We start from the raw sequence: 26,165 nt of genomic DNA on the forward strand, positions 1-26,165 counted from the left end.
AGTATATCATGTTTCTGATTTAGCCATGTCATTTCCAGTTAACGTAATTTGGAGTTGGTTGTGATGTTTGAGTATACATTATAAAAGGAAGAAAAAGGAGGAGGATGGGGAGAGAGAAGAGGAGGAAGAGTTGGGGAGGGACAGAAACTAGTCCTAATGTTTAAAAAAAAAAATTACCTAACAAGAACATTTTCAGTTTCTTGATTGAAAGATTCATTTTTTCTTCTTCAGATTCACTTTGGTTTTTCATATTCCTCAGTTTCTCACTTAGCTGTAAGGCATTGTTTTGGGAGACTTCTGCCAGTTTACTTATATTTTTGATCTGGAATAAGAAAAAAACAACAATGAGGCAAACATAACACTTGGGCACATTCTGTGACGTTTCCTTACTTAGCTGGACCAAACAGAGGTCACTAAAAATATAACAGAAGTCTACATAATTAAACAATAGATTCATGTTAAAGGACTCTTTTAAAAGGTGATATTATCTGTTTTCATTACCATGTTTTCTTAATAATGTGAACTCATCTCTTAAAACATTATTAGGGATCAAAATTGTTATTTGAAAACAATTATTGGTGTAGGACTAATAACTTTTCCTGATACAAATCGAAAACACAAATTCTGTTTTAATGAGATGTTAGCATTCTATCATATCAACAAATGTCACAGAAATTACAGTGATCATTATGTTTAGTAACTTGAGAACATTTTCTTTAATATAAGTTAAAATATTAAGTTTAAAAAATAAGTTTAATATAAGTTAAAATACTTACTCTTTTAAACATTCTTCAGATTCAGATAAGGTACTTTCTTTGAGAGTAAAAAGAAAGCATTCTTCCTTTTAATAAACGAGTTTGAAATCAGAGCAGGCTACAAAGATAAATTCCAGATACTGTGTACACTTGGTGGAGGAATGATAGAACGAAAATGTTTACAACCTAGAAGTGCAAATTCTTAACTGTGTGCTTTGAGAAAGGTCACGGACTTTTTCTTGGGATTCCAACAAATGAGAGAAAGATAAAAAACAAAGAGAAATAGGACAATATCATCTGCAAGTTGAGCTGTATTTAATAAATTAACTGTGACAGAAGCAAGGCTAATTAGGATCAAACATAGTTAAGGAAGAAAGAAAATCTCACTTTATTTCCCCACAAAAATAGCCAGCTTAATTTAAGTCACACAGATTTTGTGGAAAAGGATTTAATGGTAGTCATTGGCAAATGATGAAACAAAAAGAAATATTTACATGATTAAAAATATGTAATTTAATTTTTTGGAGTGGTTCCTTAATTCTCTAGAACTTTTTAATCTTTAAAATGGATAACAGTTGCTAAGTAAGATCTTAAAACTTCTCATCACAAGAAACAAAATGTAACTATGTGTGGTGATGGATGTTAACTAAATTTATTATGCTAATCATTTTGCAATATATACATATATCAAATCACTATGTTGTATACCTAAAACTAATACAATGTTCTATGTCAATTATATTTCAATAAAAAAATAAAATGGAGAAGCATAGAAGATGAGAATTCCAGAAATAAATACTCTGGACAGGAAGCACCAAATTATACACATGAAATCTCAGTGTAGATTAGTCGATGCCATATTCAGAAAGAAAGAGATTGCTAAATTACTTCACTCTTAAAACATCTCTCTGCAATCCATCCTCTGTCACGTCTCCTGAGAATTCTCTCGTAATCTCTTCTGGCATGTTTCCCCCTTCTAATCAAGAGGAAAATAGCACATCATTTTATCAACATGACAACCCCCATCCTTTTCCAGTTCTCCATTTATGTGCTGATTAAGCTAGATTCTGCTATTATACACTTCAGGTGTTATCTTTTAAAAGTAATAGCTTAACACGAGGCTTATTTAAATGGTGTGAGATTTCTGGTTTTTGAGAAGGGGCAATACAGTAGTTTAAAATTACGTTAAACTATTAAGGATTGTTTCAACCACAGGGATGCAAGACCAGGATTTGCGTTTGTTCACTGCTGTATTCCCAGCATCTAGATAAATGTCTAGCATGCAGTGGGTACTCAATGAATATTTGTTAAAGCAATGAAGAATAACATACAAGTGAAAAACTAGGTGGCAATATAGAATGACTATATAAATAAAAATTTTCAACATTTAGGATGTGTGGGGATGTTCTCTAACTTTATCAGAGACTTGTTCTGGAACTTGGATCCGGAGCCTGTGGAGCAAGCACGGAGGACCAGCCGGGGTTCGGATGCACGGAGGCGAGGCTCACGGAGCAAACTGGCGCTCTGCATGTGCGCATGCGCAGGAGTGTGTCTCATCGCTGTGGTTCTCACCCCATTCCCAAGGCTGGCTCTCTATGCTCCTCTCACTTCTGAGACCCAGATGTCTTCCATTTTGGTGAGGGGTTGGTTTATGTTGCTTGCAAACAACAATGCTAACTGATACAATATCTACCTTATATTGGTAAAAATTTCAGCTCTTTTGGAGCTTTTTCTTCTTCATCAAAGGCTCTATGTATACTGTCCAAAAAAAACCAAAAAAAGCAAACTAGGGAGCACATCATCATCTTGTTTTTAAGTTGAACACAATGTATTCACAAAACACCTAAAATTATATTCATCCTTTCCAGATAAATATAATGTATTCACCAAAAAACCCTAAAGAAAGATAGGTAATTAAAAATTATACCCATTTATTAATATGACCAGAAAAGTAAATGAAACCATTTAAAATTATTAGAGACTCCATTATCAGGTACTTAAATATTAAAACAACTTTATCATGTCTATCAACACAGGAAAGAGTTCAAGGCATTAAGAGTATATTCCCATTAAAATATTTTCTAATATTAAATTCTAACATCAAAGTTTGTCTATTTAGTAGAATTTCAAACATACCCTTGAATTTATGAAAAATATTCTTTACTTTGAGAGCTCTATAGTTTTAAACCTTCAAGGCTAGGAGTTTACACATTTCTATGCAGTGTTTGCTATAAAGGAAACATATCCACACAAGTCTATATATGTCCTACAAACATATACTTTGAGATTTTTCTCTTCTTTCTCACCATATACACACATACACACTATACACACACATATTATATGTATATATGTATATATGTAATATATATGAGAAAATATGTCAATATTCACAACTACTTCTAAATCACCATTCATATCCGCAACTATATTTTTATTCTATATTGTCAGGCACAAGAACACCTAACATCTAGAATCTACCCTTTCACTTAGAAGTTAAACGGAAATTTTAAAAATTTCAAAGAGTTTGCTTTTTTAATTTTACAAATAAAGCATGAGAAGACATCGTTTACCTGATTTTTCAACCCTTGAACTTGGTTGTTCAAATTGCGAATCACGAGCTCTGCTTCCTGAGCTTTGTGGAGGGTGTTCCTCGAGAGGGTCAGGAGCTGAGACAGCTTGGGCCACCACAGGACAAGAGCACACAGGGCATGTTCCCTCCTCCACACACCTGACAGGAGAAAGTATCTATGTTAAAAAGCAACTTGTTGGGACTTCCCTGGTGGTGCAGTGGTTAAGAAACCATCTGTCAACAGTGCAGGGAACACAGGTTCGATCTCTGGCCCAGGAAGATCCCACATGCCGTGGAGCAACTAAGCCCGTGTGCCACAACTACTGAGCCTGCACTCTACAGCCCGCGAGCCACAACTACTGAAGCCCGTGAGCCACAACTACTGAAGCCTGTGCGCCTAGAGCCCGTGCTCTGCAACAAGAGAAGTCACCACAATGAGAAGCCCATGCACTGCAACAAAGAGTAGTCCCCCTGGGCTTCCCTGGTGGCGCAGTGGTTGAGAGTCTGCCTGCCGATGCAGGGGACACGGGTCCGTGCCCCGGTCCGGAAAGATCCCATATGCCGTGGAGCAGCTGGGCCCGTGAGCCATGGCCGCTGGGCCTGCGCGTGCGGAGCCTGTGCTCCGCAATGGGACAGGCCACAACAGTGAGAGGCCTGCGTACCGCAAAAAAAAAAAAAAAAAAGTGTAGTCCCCGCTTGCCACGACTAGAGAAGGCCCGCATGCAGCAATGAAGACCCAATGCAGCCAAAATTTTTTTTTAAATTTAAAGAAAAAGCAACTTGTTGGCAGAGCTTTTTCTAATGTCCTCCAGGCTCACCAAGGCAAGACACTGCTCTGTTCATATGTGTTTCTGCAATAGCTGTTCACACTTAGTACATGGATATGACCGATTAAATATTTCCTAGTTAACTGAATAAATATCTAACTTATTTGTTATCAGCATTTGGGCCAATCAATGTCGCTTTTACACTTAATAGTTTTGGGGGAAACAATCACATGTCTAGCATTTCCATGTTAATTTCTTTTTTTTTTTTTTTAATAAAAAGTACCTTTTACTTATGAGGCAGGAGGAGTAAATGTCCATAATCTGTACCAGTGGGGAAACAGTAAATAGCATAAAATAATAAAATCAAGCCACAATCTTTACTCTTTGATTTTTCTCAAACTTTGACTTAAGAAATAAAAAATATAAATATTTATATTTTTAGATTAAATATATATTATTTATAGATACTTTCTACACTTATAAAATATAAATAAAAAAATAAAATGTAAGGGAAATACAATCGAAGAGGTCTGTATATCAAGTAGAAACCACAAACACTTTGATTATACTGTCATGAATATTTACCTTTTCATGCAATATTTGAATATCTGGTATCTTGATCTGCTTTAATTTCTCCAATGACAAGTTTTCTTTTGAGGTTAGTGTATCTAAGATGGTAAGTCATTCCTGTTTTTTTCAGAGTTATCTACGATGGAAGTAGTTTCATTAGTTTTCTTTTCAGCAGATAGAGCTCTGATAATACTTCTTGATGTTCTTTGAGGAATCTATATCAACACAAATTGAGGTAAGATAAATTTTGTGAAAACAAATGAAATTATACATGGGTTATCAAGATAATCATTCCCCAATTTGACTAGACTGTCTTGGTCTCAATGATCAATACAAAAATTCAACATCCTCTCCCTTGAATTTGCACTTAATAGGGAAGTAAAGAGTAAGGAATGTGTTCTCATTCTGGAAGAAGGTGCCCACTGAAAGAACTGAAAATCTGTCAGTAGTCACCCAAGACAGGCAGAAGAAAGCAAAAGTGCCCCCATGCTGATTTTCTCAAACTTGCAGATGTCGCGTCATAGATATACATGTAATAGCTACAGAGCTCTGAGGCTTAAGTTTGCAGACATGGGTTTGAATGCTGGCTTCTCCCTTTACTGTCTGGGTATGGCCTTGAGCAAAGCTGTTAAGTCTCTTAGATTGTGTTTCCTTATCTGTAAACTGATGATGATAATTTGTGGAGATTAAGTGAGATAATATAAAGACCCTCTGTGAAGTGTTCCCCAAATGTAAGGTATTAATTTTGACCACCCATATGAATTTAATATGATGAAACAACTAAATTTCACCTCACTGTATAGAGCAGGAGTTGACAAAGTCATTCTACAAAAGGCCAGAGAATAAATGTTTTAGGCTTACCTGCCATCACATTGCTGTCACAACTACTCAACGCTGCCACTGCAGAGTGACAGTGGCCACAGACACCTTATAAATAAATAGGTGAGGTGGTGGTCTCCTAATGACACTTCATTTACAAAAACAGGCTGTGGGTAGGATTTGCTGGCAGTCTGTAGTTTGCTGACCTCTGATGTTGAGGCTGATGACAACAGCTAACGTGCTGAGTGCTTTCTATACGTCCTTCTGATCAGTTCTCAGCCTTGATCTTCACAAAACACTGTCAGGCGGTTAGCCCAACCACCACCATTTTACCAGTGAGAAAAGGAGGCTCTGATGATAGCAAGGTCTCACTGACAGTATGATGTGAAGCCAGGATTTGAAGCCAGGTAGTTTGACTCTAGAGCCTGTGTGCTTAAACACTTCTCTGTATTTTCATATTGTAATGAAAACACAAATTCCTGAAAGTAATGTGGGATGTTTTAATGTAAACGAGAGTATATTAGGGCTTTAAACCGTTTTAGGAACCAAAGGCCCAGGGTTCTGATCTTTACTCCTTAGGTAGTCATAGTCCAGGCATGACAACCACACTTTATCTTTTCAACATTCCTGGTTTTTACACTAACGGACTCACTATATCGTGATTTTCATTTATCATGAACTGCCTACCCCCGCCCCCCCATCTCACACACACAAACGAACAAAAAGCCATGTTTCTATTGCTTGGAATGATTTTCTGCCTTGATTTATCTGGCAAATTTATCTTTATTCTGAGAGGCCTTTTCTAATAGACCCAGGAAGAACTCCAATCTCTGTACTCTGTTCCCGAAGCAGCTTGAAAATGTTCTTATAGAGTCTTTTCATTGTTTGGGGATTGTTTGTATGTCTGTCTTCCCCGCCACAAGACTGGGATGACTTAAGGGCGAGACTTACTGCCCGTCTCTGCTGCTCAGCACAGTGTCAGGCATCGAGAAAAAGCCCAGTAATTGCTGTTGGACTGCAAGTTTGAGAGAATCAGCATGGGGCAGTTTTGCTCTCTTCTACCTGGCCTGGGTGACTGCTGACGGATTTTCAGTTCTTTCAGTGGGCACCTTCTTCCAGATTAGGAATTGGAACAAATTCCTTACTCTTTATGTAGCATTTATTGAGCATCATCAACAGTGATTTCATCAAATGTAGACCTTCCTTTAGGGTCATAATTGCCATCTATTTTTTTCTCTTTTACCTCAAGATCAGATGACAAACAGGACCATAGACATAGGATGAGGAAAAGCAGACAATGTTTTTGCCTTGAGATAGGTTTCACGTATATTTTCCCTTATACCACTCAACTAGATGGGTTTGGTGTGAGTAAGTTCAGTGCTACCTCTCCTGGTACTAACAAGCTGTCTGTCCATTTCCAAACATAACAAGGATCTCATGGGAGATCAGCAGATGAGCTAATTCAAGTTTTGCTTTAGAGTTCCATTTCTCCTCCAAGTTGATTTTGGCTTTGGCATAATTCCCGTTCATTTTTAAGAACTATGCAATATGAATTACAGGCTTCTAGTATGCTACATGTCTCCAAATTCCTACAAAGTTCTTATGAGAAATTGTTTAGGTCCTTTTTGCCTCATATTCCTTTGCATTTATGGTTGCTGGAAATGGAGTGGCTTATACTCAGGAAGGCATAGAAACATGTCTCTCTCATTTCCTTATGGCCACAGTAGACTTTCCAAGCTGCTGATTAAATGAGATCGTAGCATGGTTTGGCATCCTAATACCTTGGGTTTCAGTATCTGTTTAGTATCGCAGATTGTTAGCGTTATTTTGTACAAATGCTATCCGGCTCTGCAATGTTTTAAAAAGTTGAAAATATTCATGCACAAATAATACCTTTAATGGGTGTGTTTTCATGTTCTAAAGTGCTCAGGTGCTGTGGCAATAAGCACAGGGAGATTGACTAATGGAATGCACTATGGATTTTATCAACTCCTGTCCAGAAACAGACAGTTGAGGTGCATTTTCTCTCTCACCCACGATGCTTGCATTACGGGCACGGGAGTGCAAATCAATTTCTTCTTGAAGATCTTCAAGTAAGAGGTTCACGTTATTCCTCGTTATTCCTCTTGTTTCTTTCAGATTTTGAAATTCACACACTGTTTTCCTCTGCTCACTTAGTTGCATGATTTCTTTCCTATAGGAGAAAATGAGAGTAAATGTAGCTAAGCTTATATTACATTCGACAGATTGGTGAAAAAAACACAAGTAAAGAAATTGCCCTCGGACTTCCCTTGGTGGCGCAATGGTTAAGAATCCGCCTGCCAACGCAGGGGACACTGGTTCGATCCTTGGTCTGGGAAGATCCCACATGCCGCGGCGCAACTAAGCCCGTGCGCCACGACTACTGAGTCCATGCGCCACGACTACTGAGCCCATTCACCACAACTACTGAGCCCACGTGCCACAACTACTGAAGCCCACACGCCTAGAGCCCGTACTCCGCAACAAGAGAAGCCACCGCAATGAGAAGCCCGCGCACCACACCAAAGAGTAGCCACCGCTCGCCACAACTAGAGAAAGCCCACACGCAACAACAAAGACCCAACACAGCCAAAAAATAAATATAAATAAATAAATAAATAAATAAAATTAAATAATAAAAAAAAGATTGCCCTCATTATTAGGTATCCTCGTACTTAGGATGTATTTTTCCCCCCAGATTTTCATTTGACAGTTTATGATTCTGTTTACCGCTTATCTCTTTCTTGTTAATTCCACTTCCTAGAGTATTTCAGCGCTCATTTAAAATGGTCTCCTAGCATAAAGGTTTTTGAATCTTTCAATTTCAGCTGTTTACACTCTGTCTCCCTTTACTTTGGTTTTCAAAAACACGTATTCAGATGTGGTTCATTTAAATCAGTCTAAGGGAGCCAACCTATATTAGGCTTTTAACAGAATCCCTCACACAGCCAAGGATAAAAATCAGTACCTCATTTAGAATAAATCTGCTTCCAGCAAGGTTCCTTTTACTGTTACTTCTGTACAGGGTCTTAAACTTTGAATTTCCACAAGTGACAGGTTTCCTTGCTGGCGAGTGTACATTTGGGTGTGTTCTTTCTACATCACCTTTGATGGTGCCACCTTTGTCCCACTTCAGTTGGCTGCGTTCAGCAAACACAGTTGGTTCAGGTGAATAATTAGAATATCCCTCATGAAGGGGAACTTGGGTACAAATCTTGAAGAATACAGTCCAGGGAAGCGACAGTACAAATTTATGGGACTCATTTATCTTGGTATGACCGCAAAGTATTAACCAATGCTTCCTAGCATTTTCTGCTCTCACTCTCCCTTCTAATCTAGTCTTTTCCTTCAAGCTCCACCTGTCAGCACTGTAATTCTTCTGGCTAATAACAATAACAGCAATTACTATTATTATAACTGGTACTCTTAAAGCACTTACTATGTGCCAGACACCATGCAAAGTGGCTTGTCTTGAGTGATTCTCACAAGAATCCCATGAAATAGAGACTTTAACCCCTCTTTTGATGAACAAACTGAAGCTTGGAGAAGTTAACTTCTGAGGCCACACAGCAGCAGGTGGATTTGAACCACAGTAGTCTGACTTCTCAATCTATGCTTATGATATCCGGGTTTCTCTGTCCTCCCCTTCCCCTTTGATTTGTAATTTACCCAACAAACATTTATTACTTAACTAAACCAGGCCTGGAGAAAGGTACAGAGAAGGCAGCTTTGCCCACAGAAGTCCCTCAGTGAGGCAATGGCTGAGCCACAAAGACATGGGAACATGCAGAAGGAAACACATCCTCTCTCAGGAGGTCAGGGAAGGCTTCAGTGAGGGGGTGGTGTCTGGGTGTTTGTTATAGAGGAATAGGAGTTTAGCAGGTGGTCCAAGAAGGGGACAGGCTTTCCTCACGGCTTCAGGCCTGGCCCCGGGACCCCAGCTCCTCTTGCTTTCTTCTCTCTGGTTCTGCTCGGGGCTCTCGCAGTATCTCGATCTACAGCATCTACTGTGGATTGGCTCCTTCTGCTTTCTCAGTTCCACTTCATCCGCCATGTCCTATAACCACAAACCAGTGGTCCATGAGCCGAAACTCATCCTCAGACAAGTTTCTTTGGCCTCTACAGTGCTTTTTGAAAGCACTACTGGATTAGCTGCCTCTATTTTAAAGTGGGGACATTTCCATAAAAATCTGGATGTCTGACATTGTTTAAAAAATGAGGAGATCTGGGAACCTGGGGCCACAGTCTTTACCAGGGCATAGAAGTGCCTGTCCTCACCTGCCAACTTGACTTGGCTATGTGACTTCTCTGGGCCCTATAGCTTCATTTATGATGCAGGTGGCCCTTCCTCTGAACTATCCAGGTGAGTTGTATCATCTTCCTTGTGTAACTTTTAAGCCGTTGCCATATACTTCAGGATTTTTTGTCTGGTGATAATGAACGGCCTTATATTTATGCTTGTGGGTTTTTGTATGTTTGTTTTTGGCTGTGTTGGGTCTTCGTTGCTGCGCTCAGGCTTTCTCTAGTTGCGGCGAGCTGGGTCTACCCTTTGTTGCGGTGCGAGGGCTTCTCATTGCGGTGGCTTTTCTTGTTGCAGAGCACGGGCTCTAGCTGTGCAGGCTTCAGTAGTTGCAGCACGTGGGCTCAGTAGTTGCGGTGCACGGGCTTCAGTAGTTGTGGCTCGTGGGCTCTAGAGTGCAGGCTCAGTAGCTGTGGCGCACAGGCTCAGATGCTCCACGGCATGTGGGATCTTCCCGGACCAGGGCTTGAACACGTGTCCCCTGCATTGGCAGGTGGATTCTTAACCACTTAGCCACCAGGGAAGCCCTGACAGGTGGATTCTTAATGACTGCACCACCAGGGAAGTCCTTACGCTTGTGTTTTATGTAATATAAAACTCTGCAGCTTCAACTATTCTTTAATCCAGGAGCTTTTCTGGGGGAGGAGGGATATTTTTCTATAGAACTATAATCTTTTTGGTTTCTGTGTACTCCTAGAGGGGTGGAAACTATACCCAGCTCATCCTCGTTTTGCCCAGAGCAGGTCAGCAAACTTTTTCTTTAAAGGGCCAGAGAATAAATATTTTAGGCCTTGGGGGCACCATACTGGCCCTGTTGCAATCGCTCAACTCTGTCGTTGTAGAAAGAAAGCAGCCTCAGAGGATGTAAATAATGGGCGTGGCTGTCTTCCAATAAAACTTTATTTACAAAAAAATGTGATGGGTCGGATACTGCCTGTGGGCTATGGTTTCCTGACTCCTGGTCCAGAGCAACCAACATAATCTCTAGAAATATTTGATGAATGAAAAGAAGGACTCAATAATATATAATAAAAATGATATTGCATTTTGAAAGAATTACTGTACTCATTATATGACTTCACAGTAATGTGTGGGCTTATAAACAACTGAAGAATTTGGGAACATTTAGCAAATTTCCCTGAGAGCATGGTCAAAAAAAAATTTTTGTATTAGAAACTTCCCCACTTCCAATTTTGTCTTTCAGCTCAGCTGGGTTTGGGTTTCTCAACTAACCTCATGATTGCCTTTTTGTTATAATCAATGACATCTTGCAAAATCACGTCATTCTAACTAGGTAAGAAAGAGACAACGATGATTCCCAGCCTGGTTATTAATGGAACAATGATTATTTCCCTAACATCAACAAAGGTTCATTTCTAAGTTGAAGGCTGCTAAAGCTCACAGGACTTAAGGTAAATCAGGAACTTAGCGATCTATTACTTGCACACAAACCTTACCAAACAGTCATGATAATCCTTGACTTTTAAGAATTCCCCAGATGAGAAAACAGGATGTCTCCAAATCCTTTCTATTTCAGACATGTTCTCTCTGAGGCCTTTGAAGTCGGCCTCACAGACAAGCAGGGTCTCTCTTTTATCTTCCATGTTAGCAGCCAGCCTAATTAACCCTTGCACCGCTTTGGAGAGGTAATAAATGGTGTGGTCCCATGGATCAAAGCACAAGTGACATCGAAGACAAGCAGGGAATTCCTGGCCGTGACCCAGGATGCAGCGATTACATTGTGGGCTGCTAACACGCTCTCGGCAGTGACACGTGCCTGTGTCCTGGTCACAGATGTGCTTCTGGGAATCTTTCCTGTTGCAGTCACATGCTGAAAAGGATGGAAGAAGGAGCGGAGAATGTCAGTCACCTGGCCTTTGGCTCATGACCAGCTCAAGAATAAAGTCCTCCCCCTCTCCCCTGAGAATCTTCCCAACTCCCATTTCTATGGTGAATGTTAAAAAGCAGGATAATTTCAGAGATCTGTGCAATAGCCATTAAAACAGAGCATACCTCGTTTCATTCCACTGACCAGTCAGCTCTTGGTTTTTTTGTTTTTTGTTTTTGGACACTCCACTGTGGCTTGCGGGATTAGTTCCCCGACCAGGGATCAAACCCATCCTCCCTGCAGTGGAAGCGTGGAGTCCTAACCACTGGACCGCCAGGGAATTCCCAGCTCTTGTTTTTTATATGGACATTATTAGGTGTCACTTTTACTGCAAGTGTGAGTTGTTCCCATCTGGTTTCTTTACCTATGTGAGTGAAGAATATGGATCTAATGGATGACACACTTGTGACGGCTGCTACTGCCCACCCCCAACCCCGGAGTGGTTCAGGAGTGTCACAGACTCTCTAAGAAGGCCCATGATCACAATTTTTCTTAGTGAAACCCAGCATGGGTGTGCTGTCTTCCATTACATAAGGAAAACTGTTATCAAAAAAGGGGTGGGTGGGCGGATCGCCCTTTGGTATTTACCCAAAGGAGTTCAAAACATGCCCACATAAAAACCTGCACACGGGTGTTTTTAGTGACTTTATTCATAATTGCCAACTTAGAAGTAACCAAGATGTCTATCAGTAGGTGAATGGATAAAGAAACCATGGTATATCCAGACAACTGAATATTATTCAGCACTAAAAAGAAATGAGTGTTGAGCCATAAAAAGACATGAAAGAAGCCAATCTGAAAGGCTACATGTTGCATGATTCCTCTCCATGTTCTGAAAAGGCAAAACTACGGAGACAATAAAAATATTAGTTGTTGCCAGGGGTTGGGTGGCGGGTAAGGATGAACAGGCAGAGCACAGAGGATGTTTAGGGCAGTGGAAATACTCTGTATGATACTATAATTATGGATACATGTCATTATTCATTTGTCTAAACCCATAGAATGGACAACGCCAAGTGTCAACCCTAATGTAATATAAACTTTGGTGATTATGATGTATCAATATAGGTTCATGAATTGTAACAAGTGTACCACTCTTCTGGGGATGTTGATAATGGGGGAGGCCATGGTGGGGTCTGGGGGTATATGGGAAATATCTGTATCTTCCTCTCAATTTTGCTGTGAACCTAAAATTCCTCTTTTAAAAAGTCTTTTAAAAAATAGAGAACATTAAATTCATTTTGTCTTAACTAAAAAAAAAAAATCCTGATACTACCTGCATTTCAAATGAATAGGTTTTTGATTAAGCCTGAGGATGGAGGATGGGGAGAGCTTTTGAAGTTACAGCAATTTCCAAAAGGTCAGGGAATCACTAACCTATGCCATTGGCTTGACTACAAGGAACAAGTGATTTAAAAATGCATTTGGCCAGCTTGAGTGAAAATAATGCCAATTAGAAATAAAAACTGATTAACACACTAGGCTCCTCCAATAGACATCACCTGTCTGGCACATTCCCTTTGGTCCAAAGGCCTCTGCAGAGACCCCTGGGGGAGCTCTGTGCGCTTCCCCAGCTGGAGGCCAAGGCTCCCCCTTAATACCTGCTCCTCCCCACGAGCACTCGTGGGATCTGTGGCCTGAGTGGACCGTTTGAAAAGTTTCCTCTGTGAAAGATGAAAACATTTTTATAAAGTAAGATTATTAAAATATTAGAGGGGCACAGGAATAGAGGCTCTCTAAGACAGTTTTTCTAAGAGCCAACATTTCTCCCTGGTTTTTAAAGTAGCAATTCCACTTGGAAAATTGAGTATTTGAATGGGGCAAAAAACCAAAGACATTTTTTTTAAGCCACAAAAGCACATTTATACAGGAATGGAGAGGAGGAAAGAGTTACCATATGTAGCTACATTGAGGTGACCACAATCATAAATCCATCACATCTGACATTTCTTCGGATTGACTTCTTTTGGAAACCGATTTCAAACAGAGATTCAAAGATCCCTCCTCCTAGAACCAACCCAGATTCTAAATCTGCGCTGTCCGCTATGGTAGCTACTAACCACATGTGCTATTTAAACGTAAATGGATTAAATGAAATAAATAATTGTTTTGCTCACATGCACTAGCCACATTGCAAGTGCTCAGTGATTACATATGGCTGGTGGCCCCCAAACTGGACAGTGCAGATGTAGAATGTTTCCATCTCTGCAGAAAGTATCGAACAGCCCTCCTCTAAATCCTGTAACTATTGCTGAGGCATGGAATGAAAGACACTAGAACACAAACTCCATAGGTTGGGGGCCTTGCCTTATTTGTTCACTACCTAGAGTACCCAGTAGACACTCTGTGAATATTTTTAAATAAATAAGTGAATCTGTGATGGACCCCCAAGTTATGAGAGCCACATTGAAAAAAAATCCACTCTGCTGACTTCCTATGATCCATCTCCCAACATGTACCTTAATCCAAAGTAGCTATTTTTGTCAGCATGTTTCCAAATAGCAGAAAATTGGCTACAAGTTATGATCTCAGAAATCTGTTCCATTTTAATGACTTTGAGGAATTTCAATATAGGCTAACATTCAATATAGCACAAAGTTTTAATATAAGAGAAAAAAATTTATAGGGCTAAAATATTTCTTTTCAAAACTAGGATTAAAGTTTGTGGACTTTCAAATATAAGACATGACACCATAGAACTCCTAGAAAAGAACATAGGCAAAACATTCTCTGACATAAATCATACCAATGTTTTCTTAGGTCAGTCTCCCAAGGCAATAGAAATAAAAGCAAAAATAAACGAATGGGACCTAATCAAGCTTACAAGCTTTTGCACAGCAAAGGAAACCTTAAACAAAATGAAAAGACAACCTACAGACTGGGAGAAAATATCTGCAAATGATTTGACGGACAAGGGCTTCATTTCCAAAATATACAAACATCTCATATAACTCAATAACAAAAAACCAAGCAATCCAATAAAAAAAACAGGCATATATATATACAATACCAAATGTAAAATAGATAGCTAGTGGGAAGCAGCTGCATAGCACAGGGAGATCAGCTTGGTGCACTGTGACCATCTAAAGGGGTGGGATAGGGAGGGTGGGAGGGAGACACAAGAGGGAGGAGATATGGGGATATATGTATATGTATAGCTGATTAACTCTGTTATAAAGCAGAAACTAACACACCACTGTAAAGCAATTATACTCCAATGAAGATGTTAAAAAAATATATATATATATATTAGGATCGGGAAAAAAATAAAGAAAATGCATAGATTTTTATGCATTTCTTAGAGCAGTTTCATCAAACAAATTCTTGTAAAGGAAAAAAAAGAAAATGGGCAGAAGACCTAAATGGATATTTCTCCAAAGAAGACATACAGATGGCCAACAGGCACATGAAAAGATGCTCAACATCGCTAATTATTAGAGAAACACAAATCAAAACTACAATGAGGTACCACCTAACACCGGTCAGAATGGCCATCATTAAAAAGTCTACAAATAACATATGCTGGAGAGGGTGTGGAAAAAAGGGAACCCTCCTACACTGTTGGTGGGAATGTAAGTTGGTGCAGCCACTGTGGAAAACAGTATGGAGGTTCCTCATAAAACTGAAAGTAGACTTGCCATATGATCCAGCAATCCCACTCCTGGGCATATATCCAGACAAAACTATAATTCAAAAAGAGGGGACTTCCCTGGCAGTCCAGTGGTTAAGACTTTGCCTTCCAATGCAGGGGGTGCAGGTTCGATCCCTGGTCAGGGAGCTAAGATCCCACATGCCTCGGGGCCAAAAATCCAAAACATAAAGCAGAAGCAATATTGTGAAAAATTCAATAAAGATTTTAAAAATGGTCCACATCAAAAAAATCTTTAAAAACAAAAAACAAAAAGCACAAAAGATACAGGCACCCTTATGTTCACAGCAGCACTATTCACAATAGCCAAGACACTGAAACAGCCTAAATGTCCATCGACAGATGAATGGATAAACAAGATGTAGTGTATATATACAATGGAACACTACCCAGCCATAAAAGAGAATAAAATAATGCCATCTGCAGCAAAACGGGTGGACCTAGAGATTATCATACTACGTGAAGTAAGTCAGAAAGACAAATACCATATGATATCACTTACATGTGGAATCTAAAATATGACACAAATGAACTTACCTACAAAACAGACTCACAGACATAGAGAACAGACTTGTGGTTGCCAAGGGGTGCAGGAGAAGGACGGATTGGGGGTTTGGGATTAGCAGATATAAACTATTATATATAGGATGGATAAACAACAAGGTCCTACTGTATAGCAACAGGGAACTATATTCAACATCCTGTAACAGATCATAATGGAAAAGAAACTAATTGGTTACACAGTTTTCATTTTATTAATATTTTGTGGAAAATTTATTTTAAAGTTTGTGATTTTTCGACCAAATAAAGGAATTTAAAACTCAGTTGGGGCTTCCCTGGTGGCACAGTGGTTGAGAGTCCGCCTGCCGATGCAGGGGACACGGGTTTGTGCCCTGGTCCGGGAAGATCCCACATGCTGCGGAGCAGCTGGGCCCGTGAGCCATGGCCGCTGAGCCTGCACGTCTGGAGCCTGTGCTCCGCAATGGGAGAGGCCGCAGCGGTGAGAGGCCCGCGTACCGCAAAAAAAAAAAAAAAAAAAAGAACAAAAAAAAAAACTCAGTTGGTTCATAGCAAGCCCGTGGTAGGACCAGGCTGACTGTACTCATGTTTCAGAATTACCAATACTCACGAATGCATCGCCCCAGGGGATCCCCATAATAATTTTCCTCACACTCACTGCAGCGTTTCCCATCATAGCCTAATCTACACGGACACTGGCCTGTAAGCTGTGAGAACAGTCATGGGTGAGAAATTGACAAGCTCTATGATCTAAAAAAATAATGCATTTTAATACAAAACAGTTTTCCCTCCAGTGATTTAGAACATACAGTTGTGCAAAGGCAGAGGCAGGAGGATTCCCGCAGCCAGCAACCACCCCCGACAGCACCAAGGATCAGAAGTTAATGTTTTTTGGCTGAGGGCTCTTGAATATACCGCCTGCTTCCAGCTGTTCAGGGACAGGTGGCCTCAAATCAGGAAACAGCCACAGATGCAAATGAAAACGAAACACATAATGGGAAATAGGCCACATTCACTCCCAGGTTCTGGGAGTTCTCCCCTAACAGAGGCAGACCCAAGACCTGGACTTAACCTCCATCAATTAATTTGGCAAATAATGTTTCCATTATGGAATGTAAATTAGAGTTTCTCCGAATTGGGCTAACGTTTTTCTCCACAAAACATTTTTTGTAAATGAAGCTTAATCATTCAATGACAGTTATTTAACTGTGTTTTGGGGAGAGGGCTGAAATTTCCTGCATCCTCTCAACTGCACTCTTTGGCTGCGCTGCTTGTGGGATCTTAGTTCCCCGAGCAGGGAGGGAATGAACCCGTGCCCCCTGCAGTGTGGAAGTGCGGAGTCCTAACCACTGGATTACCACGGAATTCCCCCAACTGGATTCTTGACCAGCTTTTCCGAACACCAAGGAGACTGGAGAATTAACAGGAGAAAAATATAAAATCAAATCACTATTGTTGGGTTTCCCTGGTGGCGCAAGTGGCTGAGAGTCCGCCTGCCGATGCTGGGGGACACGGGTTCGTGCCCCGGTCCGGGAGGATCCCACATGCCACGGAGTGGCTGGGCCCATGGGCCATGGCCGCTGAGCCTGTGCGTCCGGAGCCTGTGCTCCGCAGGGGGAGGGCCATGGCAGTGAGAGGCCCGCGTACCACAAAAGAAAAAAAAATCACTATTGTTGTGGTCCTAGGTTTATACCTGACCAAAGCTGCTTACCCAACAAGAAGTAGCTGGATTCAAAAAGTGACTGGGTCTACTAAGCTTCTACCCATTTTTGGAGTAACCACTGGCTTTTACTCAAATATAAGGAGTTATGGGAGCTTGTTGCCATATTGTCTTTGTTGGGCAATGCTGTCTTACATTGATGCAGAATCTGCTCCTTGTAACTTGTTCCCATTGTTCTGAGTCCAGTATAAGGAAATTGCACAAAACAGGCAGCCTCCCTCTTCCCACTTAGAGTCCATCTCCCAACTAGAGGTGGCCATCCTCAACTTGCTTATGCTTCGTTTCTTTAAGCCAACCACCCCTAAGACTTCATCACAAAAAAGCACGGTTCTATCCATTATCCTTGTTGTCTTCCTTTGGACACAAACTAGTTTGTCAATATAATATTTAAAATGTGATACTCAGGGCTTCCCTGGTGGCGCAGTGGTTGAGAGTCCGCCTGCCGATGCGGGGGACACGGGTTCGTGCCCCGGTCCGGGAAGATTCCACATGCCGCGGAGCGGCTAGGCCCGTGAGCCATGGCCGCTGAGCCCGCGCGTCCGGAGACTGTGCTCCGCAACGGGAGAGGCCACAACAGTGAGAGGCCCGCATACCGCAAAAAAAAAAAAAAAAAAAAATGTGATACTCAGAAATGAGAACAATGTTCCTGGAAGCCATCTGGCCACATAGAAGACAGTAGGACAACGGCTGCCCTGGAGCTGGGCACGGCACACCCAATCCCCTCTTCGGCAGCCCAGCCACACCACTGGCTCACTTGAAGCATGCAACCAAAATCCCCCAGATGTTTTTCTCACAAGCTAGCGCCAACTTATTACTCCCACCCTGTATTTATGCAATGGATTTAAAAATCCCAATTGCAAAACTTTATGTTTAACTCATTGACATGTCATCTTCTTGTTGCCAGCCAACAAGACAAGCTGTTAAAATATCTTGTCTCTTGTTTTGTCTTGATCACATTAACTTATAACTTTATAATATCTGCAACTTATAACTTTATAATATCTGCAAATTTGATAAGGATGTTTCCCCGACTCCATCTAAACTGTTGATGAAAATATCGGACAGCACATTTGGATCTCTGTGAGAATGCACTAGGGACCACCTACTGGCTGACACAGAGACATTTATCAGTAGTTGTTTAAACAGCTGGAAATCTTAATGTCCACATGTCTCTTCTATACTCCAATGAAAGTGTTTCCTGATTGTAAAGAGCAAACTTTCCCAAGGAATCCCCTATGGACCAGATGACCGCAAATACCCTTGTCCTAAGGCGGTCTTTGGTTAAACCAACACCATCTGCTTTTCAGCTTTGTAGATTTCCCTTAGCCTCCATGACTGAACTGTTGTCTCTGTCAAGTCCTGCTACAAATATGCTTCCCCAAAGGTCTAAGAAGTATGCCAGACAGTGATGTCATGAGGATTAGGAGTTCCTCATGAATTAGGAAGCCATGCAGTGTGTAGAGATCTACCAATTTGTTCCATGGTTGGTGGCTGCAGGTGTGAGGAGTGGAGCATATAAAAGAGTCATGGTCCTCTAGTGCTCAGATCTTGGTTTCTAATACCATTCTGCAATAAAACGAACCAGCCCTCCTTAAAGAAATGGCTGATTCTAGGACGGGGCAGGAAATACACAAGATGAGCTTAGAGCATCTTGCAGTGAAGAAAGTAAGGAAGTACTTAAAAACAAACAAACAAACAATAATATGTCAAATTCATACAGAAGCCAACTGAAAGAGCTCCCCATGACCAAAGCTGGAAAAACTTGAATAACAAAATTAAGTAGTGCTGGATTATAACTCAAAACATAGTACAAATATCCTGAGTCCACTGATATTAAAAAATGATTGAGGGACTTCCCTGGTGGCACAGTGGTTATTAAAAAATGATTGAGGGAGTTCTCTGGTGGTGCAGTGGTTAAGAATCCACCTGCCAATGCAGGGGACATGGGTTCGATCCCTGGTCCAGGAAGATCCCACATGCCGTGGAGCAACTAAGCCCATGTGCCACAACTACTGAGCCTGCGCTCTAGAGCCCGTGAGCCACAACTACTGAGCCCCCGCGCCACAACTACTGAAGCCCACACGCCTAGAGCCCGAGCTCCACAGCAAGAGAAGCCACTGCAAAGAGAAGCCCGCGCACCACAAAGAAGAGTAGCCACCACTCACGGCAACTAGAGAAAGCCCACACGCAGCAGTGGAGACCCAAAGCAGCCAAAAATAAATAAATAAGTTTATTTTTAAAAAATGATTGAAAAAATGAAGAAATGGGGGACAACAGACAAAACTCCAGTGCAGAAGAGTTCCAAATAATTTATGGAGATACTCTGCCCTCAAAGAGACCGAGCATAACTGTCCATTCCTTAAATGTGGACTGTGTTTAGTGACTTCCCCCCAAGGAGTACAGTATGGAAAGGAGAAGGGTTGCTTCACAGCAGAGAAATGACACACACTGCTTCAGCCAGGTGATCAAGATTCAGGTCAACAGTGATCAGTCGTGTAAATGGTATGTACCCTTGATGTGCTGTGATGAGAATAGCGCTTTACCTCTGTGGTCTTCTTCTCAAAACCCATAATCCAAGTCTCATCGTGAGGAAAACATCAGATAAATTTGAATTGAGGGACATTTTACAAAATACTCCTCAAAACTGTTAAGGTCACCAAAAATAAGGAAAGTCTAAGAAACTGTCACACCCAAGAGGAACTTGAGGAATCGTGATGACTAAAGGTAATGTGGCATACTGGATGAGGTCTTGGAACAGAAAAAGGATATTAGGTAAAAAGCTAAGGACATCTGAATAAATTATGGACACTAGTTAATGATAATGTATCAACACTGGTTCATTAGGGACAAATGTTCCACACTAATGTAAGCATGAATAACAGAGGAAACTGGGTGTGGGGTACCTCTTCTCTATGTTCACAACTTTTCTGTAAACCTAAGTCTATTCTAATATAAACATTTATGAAGGGAAAAAAGGCCATTGTGTGCATTTGTGTGGGTATGGGTTGGAGCAGGGAGCGTTGGAGAGAGAAAGAAAACGAGAAGGGAAAACACACTCAACATATAAGAACTACCTTCAAAAGTCTACTTGTACAAAATTTGGCCTTTGAATAAGTTGAACAGTGGAGCTCAAAGTGGAGGTGAGCCATACTTATTAGTCAGGAAGATTCCAGCTTCTGAAATGAGCATTTTGATTCCAATTAAACCCTAATCCCTGTATTGTGGATTGGACTCTAAAATTTCTTGTCATTGTTTTATCCTTCTTCCTGCATCTCTACTAATATAAAAGTGTTTCAAAGAATACATTTATTAAGCCAAAAAAGCCTATTCATGACATTGTTTTCTCCATAAATAATGTTAATATTCTTTTTAAAAAATTTCATGCTCATTGTTTTATTGACTGAAAATTACATGTGCAGTTAACTGGTGTTAACTGTATATTAAACATAAAGATTTGCTCCTAGGCTGCATTCTTTAGAAACAATTGCTGCTGCTCTGGTAACTATAAGATAAATAAGATAAATTAAATAAGAAGACATCTTATTTAACCATATGTAAAGCAACTGGTGAGCTGCAGGGAATAACAGCTTGATTTTTTTAAATGGCACTATGGATTCTGAAAGAATCCGTTAACTTTCATTCTGATTCATAATCAATTCCAATTAATGATGGATTCCTAGGGGCTTGCCTATGCTTATATATATGAAACAGTGAAAGAGAGGGTGGTCTGTGTTTCATTCCTTGATAAATGCAGACTCTATCCCCATATAAGTCCAATCCTATCTAAAAACACCGATTAACAGCAGTATGTAAAGAAAACATTCTTTACATATTTAGAAAGCATGTCTCCCCATCACATCTCACTTTGACACCACAGGAAACTGAAAGTCTCTTGCCTGGTCACAGTGTCTATTGAGTGAGGTCCAGGGGTCACAATCACATGGTTGACATCCTCTGCCGGGGATGACATTCCAGCATCCATCAGCACAATGGCCACAGGCCCGGCCTGTGACGTTGGGCATACAAGGGCATGTGCCAGTGTCAGGGTCACAGAGGCAAGCTCCTCCACTAGGGGGACACTCAGATGGACTCACGCCAGAAGGATGACAGAGCCTTCGTTGGCGGGTAAATCCGTGATAACACTGGCATCAACAACCCCTGCAAACAACTTTCTAGAGTGGAGGCATCGTTTCTTTAAAAGGTTCAAGGAAGAAACACCTTACAATAGAACAGAATTTATCAAGGAATCTAAGTAGGTTGAACCCATTCAACTGTTTTTGATCTCCCCAAAATGCAATTTCCTATGGTTCTACCTACTACTACATTCCAAGAGCTCACAATTAGGATAAATGAAAGTCTCACTTTTTCCTCACACCACTCACCAAAGTTCCACTTATGTCAACAATCCAGAAACAAATTGACTTGGGTGAACTGAAATAATTAAAATATCTCCTAAAAATGAGGAGTATATTCCTCCTCTTTCTTTATCATGGAATTAAACCCTTGTCCTCTTCTACATAAGTGATTCTCCTATTTATACATGAAAGTCACTTGATGAGCTGGTTACAAGGCAGATTCCTGGGCCTGGCTCCCAGAGATTCAATTCTGTGGGTCTGAGGCACAGCCCAGGAATCTGCATATTGATACCACACACCCCCATCCCCAGGCGGCTCTGGTACAGTGCATGGTAGTTCACACTCTGAGAAACAAGGCTCCGAAACCACTAAGGCACGTGTTGAAGAAAACAGTCACAAAAGGCAAACTAATAACACCAGTGAGTACTCTGTAGCTGCATGTGCACTGCACCTCTTTCTGCTGCTGAGCTCAGGACATCAGCCCATCACTCCGTGGGCACGGGCACTACTGACCTAACAGAAATAAGTACGGGAGTTGCCACCACAGTTATGAGCTGCCACATCCTGACCCCCCGCCCCACCCCCCAGGGAGCTTTGCAGACTTCCTCCTACAGGTCTGATTGAGGGCCAAAGTAACCTGGCCTGCAGCCGGCAGCTGGGGCCTTGAGTGTTGTGCAGACATTTAAGGCCCTCCCCCGTGACTGGGCTGCAGGACTCTGGATCAGTTACATCAATGTGCTGTTGCAGGCACAAGGTCGGCAGGGTGCTCCCAAATTTCTTGGATTTCCATAGAAACCAGCAGAGCATTCTCCACCCTGCACACCAGAAAGAAGGGGAGAGGAAAAGGGGATGAGATGAGGGGTGTGTGTGTGTGTGTGCATGCGTGCGCTTGGGGAGGGATATGGAGAGTGATGTGGATAATTGGACTCCTCTGGGGATAATGAGAGGTCACACATTTGGGATGAATAAGGAAAAGTGTTCTAAATTAAAATAAAACATTCATTTAAATTTATTATCCATTCAGAGAATAAAAAGATTATCTGGATTTTAAAAGTCCTTGGTGAAGAATGGACTCTTTCTTAAAAAACTAGACTTGAGTGTGCAGGATTCCTGGGTCATCATAGAACCAGGATCACCCAAAAATGCCTCCAGACCCAAAGCTAATCTCAGCCCCTGTTTTCTGAGACGGGGGGGCACCCCAACTCTCATCTGGTCCTAGAGGTGAAACAGCAGCAGCCTGAGATAATGTGCCTGGAAGTGAAGACGGGTGAGTAATTGTCTTGATGTGTGGGGTCCTCAAGGGTTTTTTTTTTTTTTTTTTTCCATACGTGGGCCTCTCACGACTGTGGCCTCTCCTGTTGCGGAGCACAGGCTCCAGACGCGCAGGCTCCGTGGCCATGGCTCACAGGCCCAGCCGCTCCGCAGCATGTGGGATCTTCCCGGACTGGGCCACAAACCCGCGTCCCCTGAATCGGCAGGTGGACTCCCAACCACCGCGCCACCAGGGAAGCCTGCTTGAGGGTATTTTGTACTAACCTTTATTAAGACACCTTGAGGGTGTCTCCATTAAGGTTGATGGAGAAGCCATTCCCATCTCCCCTACACTCTACTCTTTCAATCACGGGGCAACTGCCATTGTTTAGGTGCCCAAATCATGGGTCCAACTTCCATGTTTTGGTTCATTCCATTTAGAAATGGTCTCATAGCCCAACTGTGGTCTCAGTTCATCGACAGATGAATGGATAAAGAAGATGTGGCACATATATACAATGGAATATTACTCAGCCATAAAAAGAAACGAAACTGAGCTATTTGTAATGAGGTGGATAGACCTAGAGTCTGTCATACAGAGTGAAGTAAGTCAGAAAGAGAAAGACAAATGCCGTATGCTAACACATATATATGGAATTTAAGAAAAAAAAAATGTCATGAAGAACCTAGAGGTAAAACAGGAATAAAGGCACAGACCTACTTGAGAATGGACTTGAGGATATGGGGAGGGGGAAGGGTAAGCTGTGACAAAGCGAAAGAGAGGCATGGACATATATACAGTACCAAACGTAAGGTAGATAGATAGTGGGAAGCAGCCGCATAGCACAGGGAGATCAGCTCGGTGCTTTGTGACCACCTGGAGGGGTGGGATAGGGAGGGTGGGAGGGAGGGAGACGCAAGAGGGAAGGGATGTGGGAACAGATATATATGTATGACTGATTCACTTTGTTATAAAGCAGAAACTAATTAAAAAAACAAAAAACAATTGACTAACCAAGCCAGAGTGCACGTGGAGAAGAGGCTATAAGAATTAACTAGAGACACGTGTAACCTTAGAGGTAACAAATAAGAAAAAAAAATGGCCATGTAATTTATCATGATGTTAATTATCATTGAAGAAAATAATAATGCCATATTTTCTATTATGATTCAATCAAGTAGACTTTATAATTTTTTTCCTTGTTTGCACTACATGTTTACACTCATGCTTAAACTCTTCAAAATAAAATTTTTGACTGAGGGACAGACACAAATATTGAATTAATTTAGGCAGTATCTGTATAACGCCTGAACTGGTGCTTCAAAACATCTGAAAAAATCAGTTATATCTGTGAAATACCAGTCAAATTGATTACTTGGAATTATATAAAGAAAGCATTTGACTGATTAATTCTTAACTTTTAAATTATGTTATGTGTTTATATATACATATATAATTTAATCACATATGTATCCTAATTAATGAGCCATTATTTTATTTAAAAAATTAATTTGATTTGAACTCATTTGGTCAGTTTTCTAGAACATTATTTAAAAACAATTAGAGGTCAAATGATTTTTTGTCATTGGTTTTGAATCATTCAAATTCTTTATTCAGTAAAGTAGCAATTTACCAAATTGTGTCTTCTTACCATTAACTTATATCCTGTACCACTCATTTGTCCAAGGCAGATAAACTATGAGCATGTTATCATTTTTTAGATAGCAATGTGGGATAAGAAAAAAAACATCATGAACTATACTGCATACCTGCATAATGTTGAAGACAATTGCAGATTACATCTGAGCTCCAAGGATTCTGATAACAGGAATGGGCAAAATACTGATTGCTTGAGGGAACATCTGGACACCGGCAAGGAAGGCAGGACTGTCCTGAAGAAGGATTTCCATAGTAACCATCGATGCATCTGTCAAGGCAATTTTTTACTAAAATGTTACCAGGAAAAGCTCACATTAGCCAATGTGGATTTGCTATGCTTTAGGACAGTGCAACTCTCAAAATTCAATATTTTTAGAAGATGCTCATTTGCTCTGTAAAAGGGTTTTTTTGCTTCATATTGAAAGGTCCATGGCTTAGTCATTAAACTCAATATAAAAGCACCTAATTTACATGCACATTTTAGGAATATAAAAAGCAAGGTGCCAGGCAAATGCCTGTTACTGATTTACTTAGACACTGCTTGGCTCATAACAAGATTTTGAAGGCTGATAAACTGATGCTCTATCTTCCTTGCCCATAGTCATTACTCTACACTTAAATACTGTTGATTCTCTACTCAATGGTCCTTCAGATAATGTTGTGAAATCAGAACAAAAGGAACAAAAAATAAGAGTGCATATGAATTCCATACCTTTCACAGTTTTTCCAAGTTGTAAAACCTCCACAACTGAAGCATGACAGTGAACCCATTACAAAGGCAGGGGCGGCAGTTAGGAAATCCAAAATAGCCCTCCCGGCACCGATCACAATAGCAGCCAGCTACCTCTCCATGGCAGGGGCACCGTCCTGTTACTTGGTCACATACAGTGTTCTCTGAGCCTTGAGGGTGGCAGTGACATGCTGGATAAAGCAAAGAGAAGCCTGTTGGGGTCGGGGTGGGGGGCAGTGGTGTGCTGGTGAAAGAGTCACAGTTCTGATTTCACAATCTCTAATTCACTGTATCAACCCTATCAAGGTGGATAAACTGAGTCTATACAGTGCTTAGAATAGAGCCTGGCATGTACAGAGAACCAGGTAAAAATATTTGTTAAATAAGAATGCACTGATTCAATCAACAGAATGTTGTGGACAACTGTTTTTTTTTTTTTTGAGGTATAACTGATATACGACATTATATTAGTTTCAAGTGTACCACATAATGATTCAATATTTGTATATATTGGAAAATGGTCACCACTGTAAGTCTAGTTAACATCCATCACCATAGTTACAATTTTTTTCTTCTGATGAGAACTTTT

At 40.8% G+C, this 26,165-nt stretch overlaps 1 protein-coding gene across 1 annotated transcript in view; it reads right to left on the reverse strand.

The window, feature by feature from the left end:
* LAMB4 (laminin subunit beta 4) overlaps positions 1–26,165 on the reverse strand; it is a gene marked incomplete at both ends in the record, with an annotated part of 124,618 nt that overhangs the window by 18,721 nt on the left and 79,732 nt on the right. The window contains 18 exon segments of the mRNA XM_082632987.1: positions 178–322; positions 3,329–3,423; positions 3,426–3,486; positions 4,680–4,769; positions 4,772–4,841; positions 4,843–4,879; positions 7,517–7,677; positions 11,251–11,635; positions 16,471–16,567; positions 21,477–21,693; positions 22,538–22,561; positions 22,563–22,583; positions 22,585–22,675; positions 22,678–22,746; positions 22,749–22,750; positions 24,950–25,114; positions 25,559–25,606; positions 25,608–25,767. Of these exon segments, the coding sequence (XP_082489113.1) occupies positions 178–322; positions 3,329–3,423; positions 3,426–3,486; positions 4,680–4,769; positions 4,772–4,841; positions 4,843–4,879; positions 7,517–7,677; positions 11,251–11,635; positions 16,471–16,567; positions 21,477–21,693; positions 22,538–22,561; positions 22,563–22,583; positions 22,585–22,675; positions 22,678–22,746; positions 22,749–22,750; positions 24,950–25,114; positions 25,559–25,606; positions 25,608–25,767 (1,938 nt within the window).

The sequence above is a fragment of the Mesoplodon mirus genome (genome assembly GCF_964341445.2).
Source record: "Mesoplodon mirus genome assembly, chromosome: 9".
Lineage (NCBI taxonomy): Eukaryota > Metazoa > Chordata > Mammalia > Artiodactyla > Ziphiidae > Mesoplodon > Mesoplodon mirus.